A 15886-nucleotide genomic window follows, 5' to 3' on the forward strand; every position below is an offset into this window, starting at 1 on the left:
TGCTGCTCTATCATCCAGTATTTTTCCGAAAATATGGAAAAAAGCTTCCGTTCTTCCATTACTGAAGAAGCCGTCACTGGATCCCAAGGACCCCAACAACTATCGACCTATCTCTAGGCTTCCTCTGCCAGCAAAATTATTGGAAAAAGAAATGAACAGCCAAACTAATGATTTTCTTCTTGCCAACAACTCTTTGGACCCATCGTAATATGGGTTCAGGGATTTTCATAGCACTGAGTTGGCCCTATTAAAATCTACGGAGGAAATCAGAGAGGCCGCGGATAGGGGAGGTAACGCTATGCTAATCCTATAGGACCTATCTGCTGCCTTTGATACTGTCCACCACATGATACTGTTGAAACGGCTATCTGAAATAGGCATAAGGGGTTCGGCATGCAAACTGTTACAATCATTCCTGTCAGACAGGTCACAAACTGTAGACCTAGACGGTAACATCTCAGAACCGTTTTCATTCTGTGTGGGGTGCCACAGGGCACAGCTCTTAGCCCTACGCTTTTTAATATCTATGTTGCACCCCTGGCTGGTATCATTAGGTCCTTTGGCTTTCAGCTCACCTCCTACGCTGATGACACACAACATGTGTTGTCGCTGATGGAGGGAGCGGAAAAGGAAGCAGGCGATCGCTTCCATGACTGCATTGGCTCCAGATCAGCTTGAATGTCCGCCAGTAGTCTAAAGCTTAACTCTGATAAGACCGAGGTTTTGAAATTTGGATATAATCCACGGATATGGACACCAGAGTGGTGGCCGGAGGATCTGGGCCTGTGCCCAGTACCTTCAAGGAAAGCCAAGAATCTTGGTATCATGGTGGATAATAAACTCACCATGGGGACCAAGTGAGCATGTTGACTTCGGCATGCTTCATGGTCCTCAGAATAATCAAGAAAATGAGGTTCTTCCTGTCTGAGAGTAGCCTCAGGACTGTGGTATTGGCACACTTAATGTCGCGTCTGGACTATTGCAACAGCTTATACCTCAATGTTCAAAAGCAACATCTGAACAGGCTGCAAGTGGTCCAGAACGCCGCAGCTAGATTGCTGACCGGAACACCTAGGTCTGCCTTAGTCAGGGGGCCACTTAAGAAATTGCATTGGCTTCCAATATCACTAAGATCACGCTTCAAAGCACTTTGTATTGTCTTTAATGCGGTGAATGGGACAGGTCCGGAGTTCATTAAATCTAAACTTTCATGGTACATTCCTAATAGAACATTAAGGTCAACTGGGTCCAAACTAGTGCTAACCCCCCCTTTCAAAAAAACTAATTGGGGCGGCAGAAGCTTTGTTCACTGTGCCTTAAAGGCATGGAATGAACTCCTCACCACTAGATCTTGCGCTCCTCAGGTAACCAGTGCTCAGCGCCAGGACACCCCAGGGTAACAGTGCGCTCTATAAGCATAAATAACGTAACATAACAGAGCAAGCCCGCCTCTTCCAGAAGGTGCAGTTTCTGACAGTGAGGGCTGTCATGAAATTGATACACTCTTGCAGGTGAGACTTCATATGCGACCTATACAGAAATGGCTCTGCAACAAATTGTCACAAACTACGAGAAGCGGGGAAGATCTAGTAGTTGCCTCAGCAAATGTTCAAACAGCGCTAGAATGGTGGAACCCAAAGAATGTGGAGATAGGGAGACCTTTCAAATTACCAGCCCCCATGGTGACCATAACAAGGGACGCGCCTCAAAAGGGTTGGTAGCACACATAGGCAGTTTGAAGGTCAGGGGACTCTGGGGTCCAGCGGATGCCATAAAGCACATAAACTACCTGTATTTCAAGAAGGTCTTCCTAGCACTGAAAGCATTCCAGGCGCACATGACCGGACAGACAATGCTTATCTGAACTCTGAGGAAATACATTATATGGTGTGGTTGTGCGACCTCACTGTGTAATACACTTACTACCCCTTTAGCACCCTTAGGTTTTGTCTGTCAAACCTTCAGCTCAATATTGGGTAGGTGTGACTCTGAGCAGTGAACAAGTGTAAAGCATTTAAACAGAACCAAAACAATTGAAGAAGAAATAGTCGAGACACCAAAGAAATTCAACACCAGTTTATAAAAATACTGTATTTTAAAATAATTTAGACACTAGAATGAAAAGATCCCACAGAGGGTTCCAGAGATGGGGATTGTATGGATTGAAATAATAAATCACAGCATTTTCACTCAACCGCCAACAAGCCCTGGCAAATTCAGAGAATTAAACCAAAACTTAGATAAGTGTCAGTGCAGTTGGGTAGAAGTACTTGGAGCAACCAGCTCTGGCAGGTAGCTTATCAGGGGGACGAGTAAGGTCCTCAGAAACAGTTACTAGCACATAAGATTAGGCTCACTGCGGCAGTGGTAGCGACATGAAGGCTTTGGCTACCAACTTGCTCCAGCAAGCTGCTTCAGATGTGTTCCTGTGCTGTGAACAGGAGGCCCTTGGAGTCTCTTGGCTTAACTGGGCTCTGGAGACAACTTCTTCATGAGCAGTACACGGCTGGCACAGGCCCGATCTTCACTAGCCAACAGGTGCAGTCTGCAGCGATGCATCCTCTTTTTGCTGCTCCCTTGGCGCAGCAGGGCAGTCCTCCTTCGGTCCTATTAGGTCGATTGAGATCTGGGTGCCAGTGCTGCCGCTTTCTATACTAGGAAAATGCTCTTAGGGCAGGATGCGATTGGTAGCCAATGGGGTACCCTCCCACCTGGTGACCTCTTCCTGTGTAGAGTGAGATATCTGGCTATCCTAGAATGCACCATTCTGCCCATTCTCAAGATGATGAGACTCCTCTCTTGGTGTTCATGCCTCCCTAGCCCCCACCCATGTGGTGTGGCTACCTCAGGACTACTCGCTCATGGGGGAATTAGTTTGGCAAGTGGTTTCCCCTCTTTGCTTCTCATGCCAGCCTGTCTAGATAAACAATGGGGCACCACTCGTCCCTAGTGTGACACATCTACTGTTCATAGGGGGCTTCTCCTTTGAAGCCTGCCTTTTGTAGCCAACACCCAAGTGGCTTCCTGCAGTAGGGCGGTAACACCTCCCCAGTTTGCAATCCCTCATTGCTCTCCTTCCTGAGAGCCTGTGGCACGTCTCCCCAGGAGTGCAGAGAGTGTTCTTGTGGAGCTGACCCCATATGTGCCTGGGAAGTCACAGGAGTTTTAAAGGAAACAAAGGGACTGCTTTGCTAAAGCTGCACACTGCAACAGGTTACATTAATCTCGACTTCAGATACAAGTCGGGCTTAATATAAAAAGAGGTTTGATACCTTGGAGTGCCCGCTTTGGTTGCACCATTCAGGAGTTAACACAGCTGAGGGGACAGTGTGTAATTCTGTACTAGACTTCTAGACTTAAGTTAAGTAGGGGCCATGGTCCTTAGATCTACCAGCAGTTTCGTGTTACTTGTCCTGGTGTGTCCTGGTTCAGAATTGCTAGTTGCAAGGGTAGCCTTGAACCCTATAGCTGAAGTCTATGGAGAAACATGTAAACAGAAAAATGCTGCAAGCAGGAACTTGGGGGACAAGTCTTTCTGAACCCAAAGGGGCTCAGTGCTTGAGGGTTTCTGGGGCAAGGGTGCACTGTTGGTAGGACCGAGCTCTTTCTGGGGGCCCCGGGAGAAGAAGTGTTTTGTCTGAGTCGCTTGTGTTGGAGGATCTCACTTTTGGGGTCGACCTGGAGATGGGGACAACACAGGAGAGCAGGGCCACTCTCGGTGATGCAGAAGCCCCTCGTCTGTAGGTCGGTCTTGGCAGTGTTGGTGTCTGGGCTGGACACGGAACAAAGCTTGGTGGGGAGATGGACATAACCTGGAGCACGATGACCTCCTCCTGTGCGGCTGTTGAGTTGGTGGACCCAGTGGTCAGCAGATCTGTGAACTGGACGTTGCGGTCAGTGCCTGCAGGAAAGTAACTCCTCCACTTAAGGGAGATGCTGGCTGGTTGGTGAAGTGCTGGCAACCCTCCGAGGCTTATGGAGGATGCACAGCTGCAGGACGAATCAGGTCTTTGCAATTGTAGACATAGAAGGAGGCAGCCAGGGTTTGGCTACAAGTCCACAGTTAATGTACAGTTCTTCCGGTCTTCAGTTCATCTTTGTCCTTCTTCCTCTTTGGTCAGGTGAATCGGAGTTCCTGGTGTCAGAGAGCCACCTAATTATTGAATTTTAGGGACAATAAGGGGAGTGAAGTGTAGTAGCCAATGGTCTACTTGCCCTTGGGGTCACTACACCCCTTATAGGACTACTTTCCTGTGGGAAGAACTCTGTCCCAGAGTTCCTAATTCCATTAAAAACATAATGTGGAACTCTTCTTGCGGGAAACACATCAGGTAGCCCATCTTAGGGGTGTGACTAGCCTGGTGGTGCAACACGCCTTCTGCATAGCTAGTTTCCCCACCTGTCCTGGTGCCAAATGGGCTTCAGGGCAGGTGGTGGCATCTTCCAGGTCTGGGGAGGCCATAGTTGCACATCAAAGGCGGCTGAGACTTTAAGACCCTGGCTTTGATATGCTAAATCACTAGCCATCCTGCTGCAGGAGACAATAACACCTTCTCTGGAGAAGACTTTGTTTCCTGACCTCAGAACGCACAGTTTCTCACCTCCAGGGTGTCAGAAACCTGTCTGTGGTGGCAGGCTGGATGATACCAGTCCGGCAGCTCACTAGAGGACTAGTAGGATTCAGGAGGCTCTTTTAAGGTGCCCGCTGGGTGCATGCCATAAATCCAATACTGGAATCAGTATGTATTTATTAAGACTGTGTGTTTGATTCCAAACACCATAGGTTTCAGTGAAGCCATCATGTAGTTGCGTAACTCTAATGACCAGTGCCCGGTGCATATACTTTAGATGTCTTCCCTGTTCACTTGTACTATCTAGTAATTGAACTAGACAGCACAGAGGCATATCTGCTCATACAGATTTGTCCCCTTATGTAATATAATGCTCCTTGCCTACGGACTACAAGGCCTTCTGAAGGGGTGGCTTCCATATATCACAGGCAGACAGTGCATATACTCTAGATGTCTTCCCTGTTCACTTGTACTATCTAGTAATTGAACTAGACAGTACAGAGGCATATCTTCTCATACAGATTTGTCCCCTCATGTAATATAATGTTCCTTGCCTACGGACTACAAGGCCATCTGAAGGGGTGGCTTCCATATATCACAGGCAGACAGTGCATATACTCTAGATGTCTTCCCTGTTCACTTGTACTATCTAGTAATTGAACTAGACAGTACAGAGGCATATCTGCTCATACAGATTTGTCCCCTCATGTAATATAATGTTCCTTGGGCTAAAAGGCCTTCTGAAGGGGTGCCTTACATATATCACATGCAGTGACTTTGGCAGGGCACACAGTGTGCCATGTCTTGTTTTCACTCATGGTTTGCGCAATGACACGCAGTCTGCAATGGCAGTCTGCATGCAATTTGTATTGGGGCCCCTTACGGTGGCCTAATACATGCTGCAGCCCTTATGGACCCTCTGTAGTACCTCATGCCCTAGGTTCCAGGGGTACCACTTACTAAGGACTTACAGGGGTGATAAAGCGTGTGCCAATTGTCTGACTATTAGGCTATATCCCTTGTTTTACCGAAAAAACACTGGCACTGAGGGCAGGTTAGCAGGATCCCAGTGCACATCAGTCGAAAAACATCAGTACCAGTGGCAAAAGTGCTGTTGACCATGACAAAAAGGGGCACTTTCCTACAACTCCTACCCCTCAACATGTAATGGGCTAGACGGATATTTTAGCGTCTAGAAATGTCCTGAGGACAAATAATACCTATCAGAACAACACAGGACATGCTAACAATGCAAAACGTAAGAGTGTGCCCCCCAGAGCCAGCCAAGCTTGGTATAAAACACTCAGAATTTGGTGCAGCATTTCTCTTCCCCACCCCGCCTCCCAGGACAATGACCCTCTGAAGGAGGCTAGAAAGGCAAGAACTAGGAACCACGAACATCTAGAGACCAGGAGAGAGCACGACTCTGTGTTAACATACCTTTTACAACTAATGGACATAGGTCGGACCTACGCATCATTAAAGCTCCACTTGGCCTCTGTAGTCAAAAGCACCAGAGCAACGAAAGGGAGCAGCCTCGCACACTGCCGGTGCTAAAAAGTGTCCTGGAAGGATCAAAGCGTTTGGCGGCACCAATACCAAGAACCTGGACTCAGTACTCACACAGACGGAACCCTAACCCTAAAAGCGAGATTCCTAATAGTCATCACGTCGCTTTGCATAGTCAGCGAGCTAAAATGATCACCATGGACGAGCCATGCCTCCAAATCCATTAGGTTAAAGCTTTTGTATTTGCAAACCCTCAATTCTACCAAAGGTAGTCTTGGAATTCCACTTCAATCAAAGCATTCAACTATCTGCTTTTTTTTCCAGGATCCAAAGTCCTAGGCCGAAAGGGCAATACATACCTTGTACGTGAGAAGAGCACTAATGTACTACCTCCTAGATACAAACACAATTTGAAAAGGAAACCAATTTCTTGTCTGCTATACCAGGTCAAGCAGACTTATGCTGGTAATGAAGGGAACAATTGTACGAGGGATAGTAAAAACTGTCCAAAACTGCTATACGCAAGCAGGATCAACTTTGCCCTCACATTCCAGGGCACAATCAAACTGAAAGAAGACTGCAGCCCTAGCATTCCTGGCAAACGTACCCATTGGCGACAACTGAGTGTATAATGTCACCTTGGTATGGCTGTGCTCCGGGGCAGTGTCACAACATCCTAGCAACACTCCCCGACAGCCTTCTTAGACCATTGTCGTCCTGAGGTCCCTTACTTTTCTGTACATACTAGAATGTGGCTGCTGATTTCCTGCTTTCATGGTAATGTTTTTTCTTCTTTTTAGAGGTCTGGTGAGTCTGAAGTAGTGGATGAAAAAGGCTCGATTTCCTCTGGATCCCTGTCTGCAACCAGTGCGCCAGTCTTTCAGGATGTCCTCATGCAGTTCCTAGACACTCAGGCTCCAGTGCTAAGTAAGTCCTCAAGTAAACACTCCCTACATAAAATGTTACACATGTAGCTTAGTGGTATATATTATAGTTAACTTGGGGCCAGTAATAGGCATCCTTCCCAAAGGAGTAAACGGACTGTACTGTGCTGCTGTTTCTTGGGGTCCTCTGGCAGTAAGTGGTGACTAAATAAATGTAACGGACCACAAATGACTGCTGTTGTGATAATTGGTGGAAGCTTGGCATTGGATAGAAGATGGACCAACGTCCCTAGATTGTGCTGGCCTTTGGTTAATTGTGTTTTACAAGTTGAGAGCTGACATTTCTCCTGCAGTGAGTCTTTAATACATTGTTTGTTTGAGTATGCCCTTTCCTTGGTGAGAGAATTATTATTGCAAATAAATAAAAAGCTGTTTTAGAAACCCTCAACATTTTGGTGAAGCAAATGCGATCACACATTCGCTGTCTGCTACTTTGTGTAGGCAGACATGCTGGTATCTCTTCCAGGGGAGAAAAACCTGTTGCAGAACTGGTTTTCCTGGAGGTGGGACTCCTTATCCTGAGTACACCGAGGGGTGTTCTCGGAGCTCCTCATGTGGGAAGAAGGATTTTGCCATCTTGGTTTAGGGTAGAGAGGTGACCAAACCCCAGAAAGTGATGCCAAGTGGGAAGTGTTGACTCATGGGAAAGGTAACCCCCTTGGCTAGTAAGTCCTCCACTCCCACAAACATGACAATGGCGTAAAAGTGGCACCCCAGACACACGGTCCTCAGCTACTGGACTGGATGACGGACAGAAGGAGGGCTGCCTTAATGCTCCCTGAACCCAGCACAGAGAGGCTGCACCGAGGAAGGACTGTGCCTGTTATGCCCACTCGCGGAAGAAGCTCCACTCGCGGAAGAAGCTCCACTCGTGCAGAGGACTAAAGGAAGACCCCCACCCCGCTGCTCCCTTGACTCCAGCAAAGAGTCTGAACCAAACTGACCAGAGGGACTCCCTGAGATGTCGGTCTCTACACTGGCCACTTGTGGAAAGTGATCCACTTGTGCCAACACAGAAGGAGTGACTCCCATGGATAGCCTCCTGTTCAGCATCAGACGCATAAAAGCTGGAAGAGACCCATGGCCCAGGATCACCTTCTCGCTGCTGGACGCTGAAATCTGATATAGACCGAGTCCTGAGATCTCCCCAAGTCTCTGGGGCTGTGGCCATCATCTGAGCGGACCCTGGTCCTACTGCAAGAAAGAGACACTTGCCTATGAGTAACGGCTTTAGACCGATGTAACTGGAGACCAGTTGATCAGTGGTGACTGGAGCTGCATTGGACTCCAATGGGACACCATGGGAGGTAGAGTCCCTCCCTGAAGTCGAGACTCCAGGGTGGTCCCTGGAATACTCACTGTACCTCTTCCACAGCTCCAGCATCCTACATTCCCAGCATCAGGACCACTTCTTTACTGGAAACATGAACCAGAAGAAATCTTCTATGAGAACCCTGAACCTTCTGCCTACAGGTAACTGTCTCCCTGGACCTAAGTGGTCCCTGTGGTTCTTCCCCAACTCGTTGTGGCCAGTCCAAGCGAGGATTGGTGGGAGTTGTATCCTGTTGGCTAAGGAATTGCAACGCCCATTAGAAATATTTATTGGAACTCTAAATGATTTACTTACATTTCAACATTCATAGCTCAGGTTACCCTTAGTAGATTTCTGTCATTTTAGTGTCTATTTTAAGATAATGCACTTTATTTCTATGAATTGGTGTCCAATGTTTTTTATTGTATCATTTTGGTACTTCTAAATGCTTTACACTTGCTCCTTTGATTTAGCCTGACTGCTGTGTGCCACTGCTACCCAGGACTGGCCTACAGGTTTTATTAAAGAAACCTAACTAGACCTTATGAAGATGACAATATTACATGACGAAATCTCACATCCCCACCACAAAATAATCCATTTATCTACACTGGTTAGAGGAAGTCTGAGACCAAAATATATATTTAGCATCCAGGGACTTAAGGCAGGGCAAAGGTAACTTTCAAAAAGTTACTTTTCTGTAATATTTGGAACAAATCAGATTTCACCATTGAATTAGATTTTGAACAGCTATTAAAAATAATTGTTTATGCAGTATGAAATCTCTTCTAGATTACATGCTGTGCATATTCTACCATCTAGTGGTTGGAGATGGAAAGTCCTACTTGTTTTAACTTTTCTTTCCCTTTTGCTCTCTCTCTCTAGCACTCTCGCTCTCTTTAGCGCTCTTGCTCTCTCTCGTTTTCTCTTTCGCTCTCTATCTCGTTCTCTCTGTCTCGCTCTTTTTCGCTCTCTCTTGCGCTCCTCCTGGGTAGACCACATGCACCCTTTTCTGGAGTGTCTGGATTTTGTTTGGTTACCCCTTTCCCACGTCTGAGTAGACGCCAAAGATGATTTACTAGGGTGTCAGTGGCTTTCTTTGGGTTGCAATTTCTCTGCTCTTGGTTGTACCCCGTACACCTTTTGCTATGACGACTGCCATTTTCCTTTAAGTGGCATCCCCTCTGCTGCTTGGTAGATCCTATATACCCTTTACAAGTATGTCTGTGGATTTCCTTTGAGGTAAGCCATCTCCAATGTTTGGTGAGCGCTGTTGACCCCTTTCTGAGGCGTTTGTGGCTTTCCTCAGGGTTGCATCATCTTCATTCCTGGTCAACCCCAAATGCTGTTACTATGTTGCTGTGCATTTTCTTTGAATTGCCCCTTTCACCGCTTCTAGGTGGACCCCACAGACCAGTACTCTGAAGTCATATTTACTTCCTACCCAACTTAAGTGTTATGCACAAGTATAAAAAAAAGTGATGGATGAAATGTTTGAATTAATCTCAACCACTGGTGATTACTTAAGGCCAAATCTCTCATCATCATTAGCTCCTTGATTCAAACTGCGTTAACATGGTGGGCAAAATAATGAGTTGGAATGCTACCCTGGGCGCTTGCCAGTGGTTAGACTTATTGCAAGCATTCCTCAGATCCCTTGTGAGTTTCCTGTACTACCATAAGTGACAAAAGTATGCCCAGACCTGGGCCCCGTACTCACTCTGCCACTGGAACCAAGCTACACCTGATCTTGGGGTGCTTGTATTCCTGTTCTGGGAGGATCTGGCCTGACAGTTCGGGCTGGACTGTTCCTATTGGAGCGGGGTCAAGGCTGCTTGTTAGGCAAAAAGCCTGTGGGTGGGAATGTTACCCTGAGCGATTGCCAGTTGTTAGGCTTATTATAATAATTTTCTTCCAACCCCTTTTGTGTGTTTTTAATTTTGTCAGCCTTCGTCTGCGAATTCAAAGGTCTGTCATTTAAAAAGTTTGACCTCATGCTGGTTACCTCCTGCTTACTTTCTGTGTCTGTTAGAGATTTCTGTAAGGGGTGCCTCCGGGCCTGGGGTATTCTCACAACCAAAAATCATGTGTCCCTCTGAACAGAGTTTCATCCAAAGGCCTTGTATGAGAAGCAGGCAAAATGCATTGAACCATCCATGAACGGAAGCTCCGGATCTAGCGCTCCCTGACTATCAGCTTTCTGACAACAGAAGAAACGCAAGAACACAATAGATCACTATCTGTCATGGGAAGAAAACTCTCCATGGAGAATACTTCATCTTCAACCTTGCAGCAATCAACTTTGGTCAAGTTATGCACTGCAGGTTTCCTAGTAGGAGGATTTAAGGCCTTTGATGAGCCTGTTTTGACCATCTTTGCCCGCCTCTGAAGTTATGCTATTGGTCGTCACAATACATAATGTCCATTCACCTATGTTGGCGGCTCATGCCCAGGCGCCATACTCTGCTGACTACGGAGGCGTTGGGGAAGCCCATTGTTTGTGCTGCTTTGCTCTGTTCTGGGAGCCAGGGGCCAGGAGCCCAGGACTGCAACATCCAGACTCCTTTGCAGCCACTTCGCCGCCGACGTCACCCACAGCGCCAGGAGGCGAGCCCGTCAAAGCCCGGATAAGGCTGGGCTGGGTCACCCCCCTAAGGTCTGCTGCAGAACTCTACTGTAGCCACCACAGACCACTTCCCAAGGTATAGTGTTTCCTTTTCATATTGAGGCCTTGAGAGCTGTGGCTGGTCAGATTTGCCTGGTTTAGTCCACGCTTGCCTACTCTGCCATCTTTATTTCTGTGTTTGGTCCATATCCTCTTTCCAGTTAGGCTTTCATAATGGGCAAGTGTGAGAAAGTGCCCTCTTTCTGCATAGTGCCCCCACTTTTTGCTAAATAACTGATGTGCTTTGACTGAGTGTGCCCTGGGCTCCTGCTAATCAGGTACGCAGGGCCTAGGTTCGTTCCATAAAACTGCACTGAAGCCTAAACCCAATTGGCATATCTGGCCCCAGATCAGTCCCTGGTAAATGGTACCCAAGGCACTGTGACCAGAGAAGGCCTCTAAGGGCTGCAGCACTTATTGTGCCACCCTCAGAGGCCCTTTACCTCTACACACATATACACTGCCTTTACAGGCTGGGTGTTTTGGTGCAGAACAAAGTGAAGAGTCAACATGCCTACAAACCACTATATACCAAAGGGGATGATGGACGGAGTGTTTGAACAAATCAAACACTCACCCCAGTCAGCTGATCTGGGTTTAATCCATCACCGTTCTTTAGCCCACTCTGCCACCCAGTTCAGACATGGCCATATGCAAATCAGCCTTGACCCTGTGCCTCATGGGAACAGTCCAGCCTGAACTGCCAAGCCATGTCTTCCCTGGACCGGAAACAAGCATCCTGGAACCAACCAACTCCCACAACAAAGTACTTACCGGTTAACCGATAACACTATTTTCCTCCATAGGATAATATTGACTGTTCTTCTATGAAAAGTTTCTAAGTGTGGAGTTGGGAAATCTAAGAAATCCTTTAAAACTGTAACTAAATAACCAGCATGCTTTTACTTACCTGTTTGCAGGAAATGTTCCAATGTAGTATCCAGGTATACTGCACTGTTTAAGAAAAGTATCCGGAAAAGTAACTTATGATATTTTACTGAAAATCCTATACAAATCATATGTACTGAATTCTGAAAAGCATTGCATTATCAGTAACACTACTTTAATCAAATCTGAGTGCACATACAATTGTAAATCAAACTATTTACAAACTGCAGGCTTGGTTCTAGAAGATAAAATAACTAAAAGAATATTTTCATACAAAACCAATTGGTCTGAAGTTCAGTCTTTGAGTGTGTGATATCATGTGCTGACTGAGTGGGTACAACAAATGCTTAACGGTTGCAAAGTCATCCTGTGCCCTGGGCACCCCCCAACTTTTTGCTGACTGGAACTGGTGGTAACTGACTCTGACTGACCCTGGGCTCTGTTTAACCGGGCCCAGTGCCAAGCTAAAAGGAACACATTAGAATACAGTTAAGACACCCAACATACACTAGGGTACACTATGGTATGGTGTGGTACCCCTGTAATTGGCATGACCTACCCCATAAGCCCCTAGTATGTAATTGGGCAGGGGATTGAAACTACCTAGAAGTCTCCAGTATCTTGGGGCATGGCAGTTTAGAGGCCCAGCAGATTGTCTGCACTTGCATGTATGCACTGCTGACGCCTGAGGTCAGTTTAAAAGCAGAATTGGTTGCTGGGACAGCTTTTAAACCTTAAATTGTGCCCAAACTCGACTTTGGGGGTAGGGGCCCTTAGAAATGAAAAACCTACCATGTATTTGCATATTAGGGACCCCCAGGGTCACCCCTAGGTATCCCAGGGGTGGGGGGTCAGTTATCTATAAGGTTCGCCTTTATAAAATGCGTTTTTATATGCCTGGGTAAAGTAATAAAGAGCTACTCAAATTTGACTTCGGTGCTAGAAGAATTGGGTAAGGATGATCTGCAATATTTCTGCAGATTCAGAACCCCCTGAAGTCTCCCCTAGTTGCACAGGGAGTGGGGTTACTGTACAAATTAGGGAAATACTTATAAAATATGGTTTTATAAGCCCTGGTGCTGGAAAAGTGGCCCAAGTCATTTTCCCTTTTGCAAACCCCTCAGCCCACAGGTTAACATGGTAGAAAGTTATTGATTAATAAATATTGATAGGAGAGGACTAGCCGGACCATTCAAATACTTCCCAGAATGGTGGTAGTAAATCCAACAATATTGTTGTATTTCTCCTAAAGTGTACATACAAGAAGTTATAAGAATTTCTTGTTTATAAGTCCAAATTCAGCCTTTCTGTGGTCTGCCCTGTTTGGTCCGAGTTAAGTGGATTAGCCAGGCTGCTGGGAGGGCAGTGTGCTGGTCTATAGGAATGCCAGGCCAGGAGGTGGCGTCGTAAACTATGCTCTTCAAAGGCAGAGGGGAGGCCTGGGTTTCAGCTTCAATCTAACACTCTTGATCCAGAGTCCGGGCTAGGATAAGGAAGGTATGTGAAGATGATAGGGGGTGTGTTTAGCCAGCTCTTACCTTCTTGCTGGAAAATCAGCCATTATGGATTTGGAAGAATGATGCACTCTGGGACAAAATAATGCCACACTACAGGATGTGGTCATAACTATGAGGAGTTGCCCTGCTCTCAATGGTCAGAAGTGGTGCTAGACCCAGAGAATTTTGAATCAGCATCTGAGAGGGGCAGAGCCCTCCAGGTCTGCTGCTTGAAATTGAATGAAGCTCGAAGTGCCCTGCTGAAGATTTTGCTGTGCAAGGAACTCTAAGGCCTGACCTATGAAGACTGCACCATCTGAAACTACAGCCCTGTGGATTACCTTGCTGCAAAAGACTCAAGAGTGGAAGCACCCTGCAAGCTACAGGATAACAGAGCTCACCCGGACAGTCCCACAAAGAATTCAAAGCCTGGAGTACCAGTGGATTTGTAAGGGTTTCGTTCAAGTGGATTGCGTAATTGAAGTTTCACACTTTCAAGGACCCTCTTGGAGATTCCAGAACCTTGGATTGTGTGGTGGATACTTTGGGACCCGCAAGCAGAACTCCAGGAAGGTGTTCTAACTGGACCCCGCTTGCTGAAGAAGGCGGCCCACCACAGCGGTGAGAGAATTCTTCAGAACAATTTATAAAGGTGTGTCCCTGACAGAGAAAACGAAATGACAAAAAGGGGCACTGTTGATTTCTAAGCACTAGAAAGTGACTAATCTTTAAAAATTCATATCTCTGGTTCCCTACAGGGGATTCTTTTCGTTTTGGTGTCACTTAAAAGATAAAAAGATTACCTATTTTTATCAGTTGGTGTTGGATTTTTATTTTGTGTTGTGTCTTAATTATTTACTGAAATGGTGTTTTTAAATGCTTTACATACCTGTCTTTGAAGTTAAGCCTGTCTGCTCGCAGCCACGTTACCAAGGGTTGAGCAAAGGAATACTTTTCTAAGACCTATGCTGAGTCCTATCATGTGTTAGCGGCCTTATTGCCAGTGGCAGACCTACTTTTGCCCCTACCAATAACATACTTCCCAACATTAACACTGTCCTCTGATACTGCCTTACTGCTCGACCAAGCTACCACTATTAGAGAGTAAGGTTCTATCTAGCTTTAACCTCTGCCTACGTCTGGGGTCACCTGGACTCTATACACACTATACCTCACTTTGGTATAGTATATACAGAGCTAGCTTCCTATATGTACTTTCTTAGAACCCTGCTGATCTCTATTCGTTGTTGTGCAACAGGCACATTTCTCCTAAACCATATGTAAATGTAGTACTATTCCACGGAGCAGGGTTTGGTCCTTTTCTCTGTGGCAATAGGGTGAATAGATCTTTCAGCTTGGCCGTTGCTTTAGCGTAGAAGGAAGTTGCATCGCGTTTGTGCCACAATATGGTTTCTGCTGCTGGCTTTTAGAAGTGTGACGCTGCCTGTGTAGAAAGACCCTGAGAGTTGCGGACCCACTCAATAGTTGTGTGACCAGTTCTTGAAAAGAGTTGTGGATACATTCAAAGCATTGTCATTTCTTCAAGAAAGATAAAGGCAAAGAGAAAAATGTGCAGCGGTTCTATTAGGTAATCTTTCTTCAGAATGACTCTGCTTATCTCTTTGGAAGTGTAAAGGAATAGGACTGTGAACTTATAAACACACTAAACCTGTTGTAATTCTCTTTCCTCCTCCTGTGCAGCTGATCCAAATTGTGAGAGTGAGAAGGTGGAGTTTTTCAACCTGGTCTTGCTGTTCTGTGAGCTGATCCGCCATGATGTTTTCTCTCACAACATCTACCTTTGCACTCTGATCTCTCGTGGCGATTTAGCACTTGACTCACATGTGCCGCATCCTCGCTCCCCTTTTGATGACACAGGAGAGGACCAGGACCGAAAGGAGCCAGAGGGCAACAGCAGCATTAAGCTGGAGGTAAGGATCCATTGTTTGGTTTTATTCTTTATAGACCCCGGATATGCAGGCCTCTTATAGATCTGTCTGAGGTCCACTGAAAGAGCGAGCGCATGATGCTGGAGCAAAGTAGAACTGTTGGGTCAAAGCTGACTGTTAGAACTGAATACCACTGATGGAGTACTGCGGTTTACATGGACAGTGATCCGGTGGCTTACACTGCTATAGAGCACTCCCCGTGAACATTTGGATGTGCTTGTTTCACATCTAAGAAGTACATACTGCTGGGATGGGTCTGTTATTACTGCTGGGATGGGTCTGTTATTACTGCTGGGATGGGTCTGTTATTACTGCTGGGATGGGTCTGTTATTACTGGGTCAGTACAGTACAGGTAACGAACACCTAGGCTTTGGGGCACTTGATCTTAATGCATCAGGCCATGCATGATAGGGGTGCGGTCTTTCTCCGAGAGAGGATCAGTGAATACGTACCAGCATGCACCCTGCGCTCTTCCTCTGTGCGCCTTGCGATAGTGCCTGCATCAATTACCTTAGAATAGGCAAGAGATCCTTTTCCGACTTAAGGCCGCT

General features: G+C 46.4%; 1 protein-coding gene across 7 annotated transcripts in view; it reads left to right on the forward strand.

Moving 5' to 3' along the window:
* The window catches only part of MED12 (mediator complex subunit 12), an 820436-nt gene that overhangs the window by 206319 nt on the left and 598231 nt on the right, over positions 1-15886 (forward strand). For all 7 annotated transcript variants that reach the window (XM_086918278.1, XM_086918283.1, XM_086918279.1 and 4 more), the window contains exons 12-13: positions 6881-7007; positions 15087-15316. In XM_086918278.1, the coding sequence (XP_086774404.1) occupies positions 6881-7007; positions 15087-15316 (357 nt within the window). The remainder of the gene's footprint in view (positions 1-6880; positions 7008-15086; positions 15317-15886) is intronic.

This window comes from Lissotriton vulgaris, chromosome 4_1 (genome assembly GCF_964263255.1).
Source record: "Lissotriton vulgaris chromosome 4_1, aLisVul1.2, whole genome shotgun sequence".
NCBI classification, from domain to species: Eukaryota; Metazoa; Chordata; class Amphibia; order Caudata; family Salamandridae; genus Lissotriton; species Lissotriton vulgaris.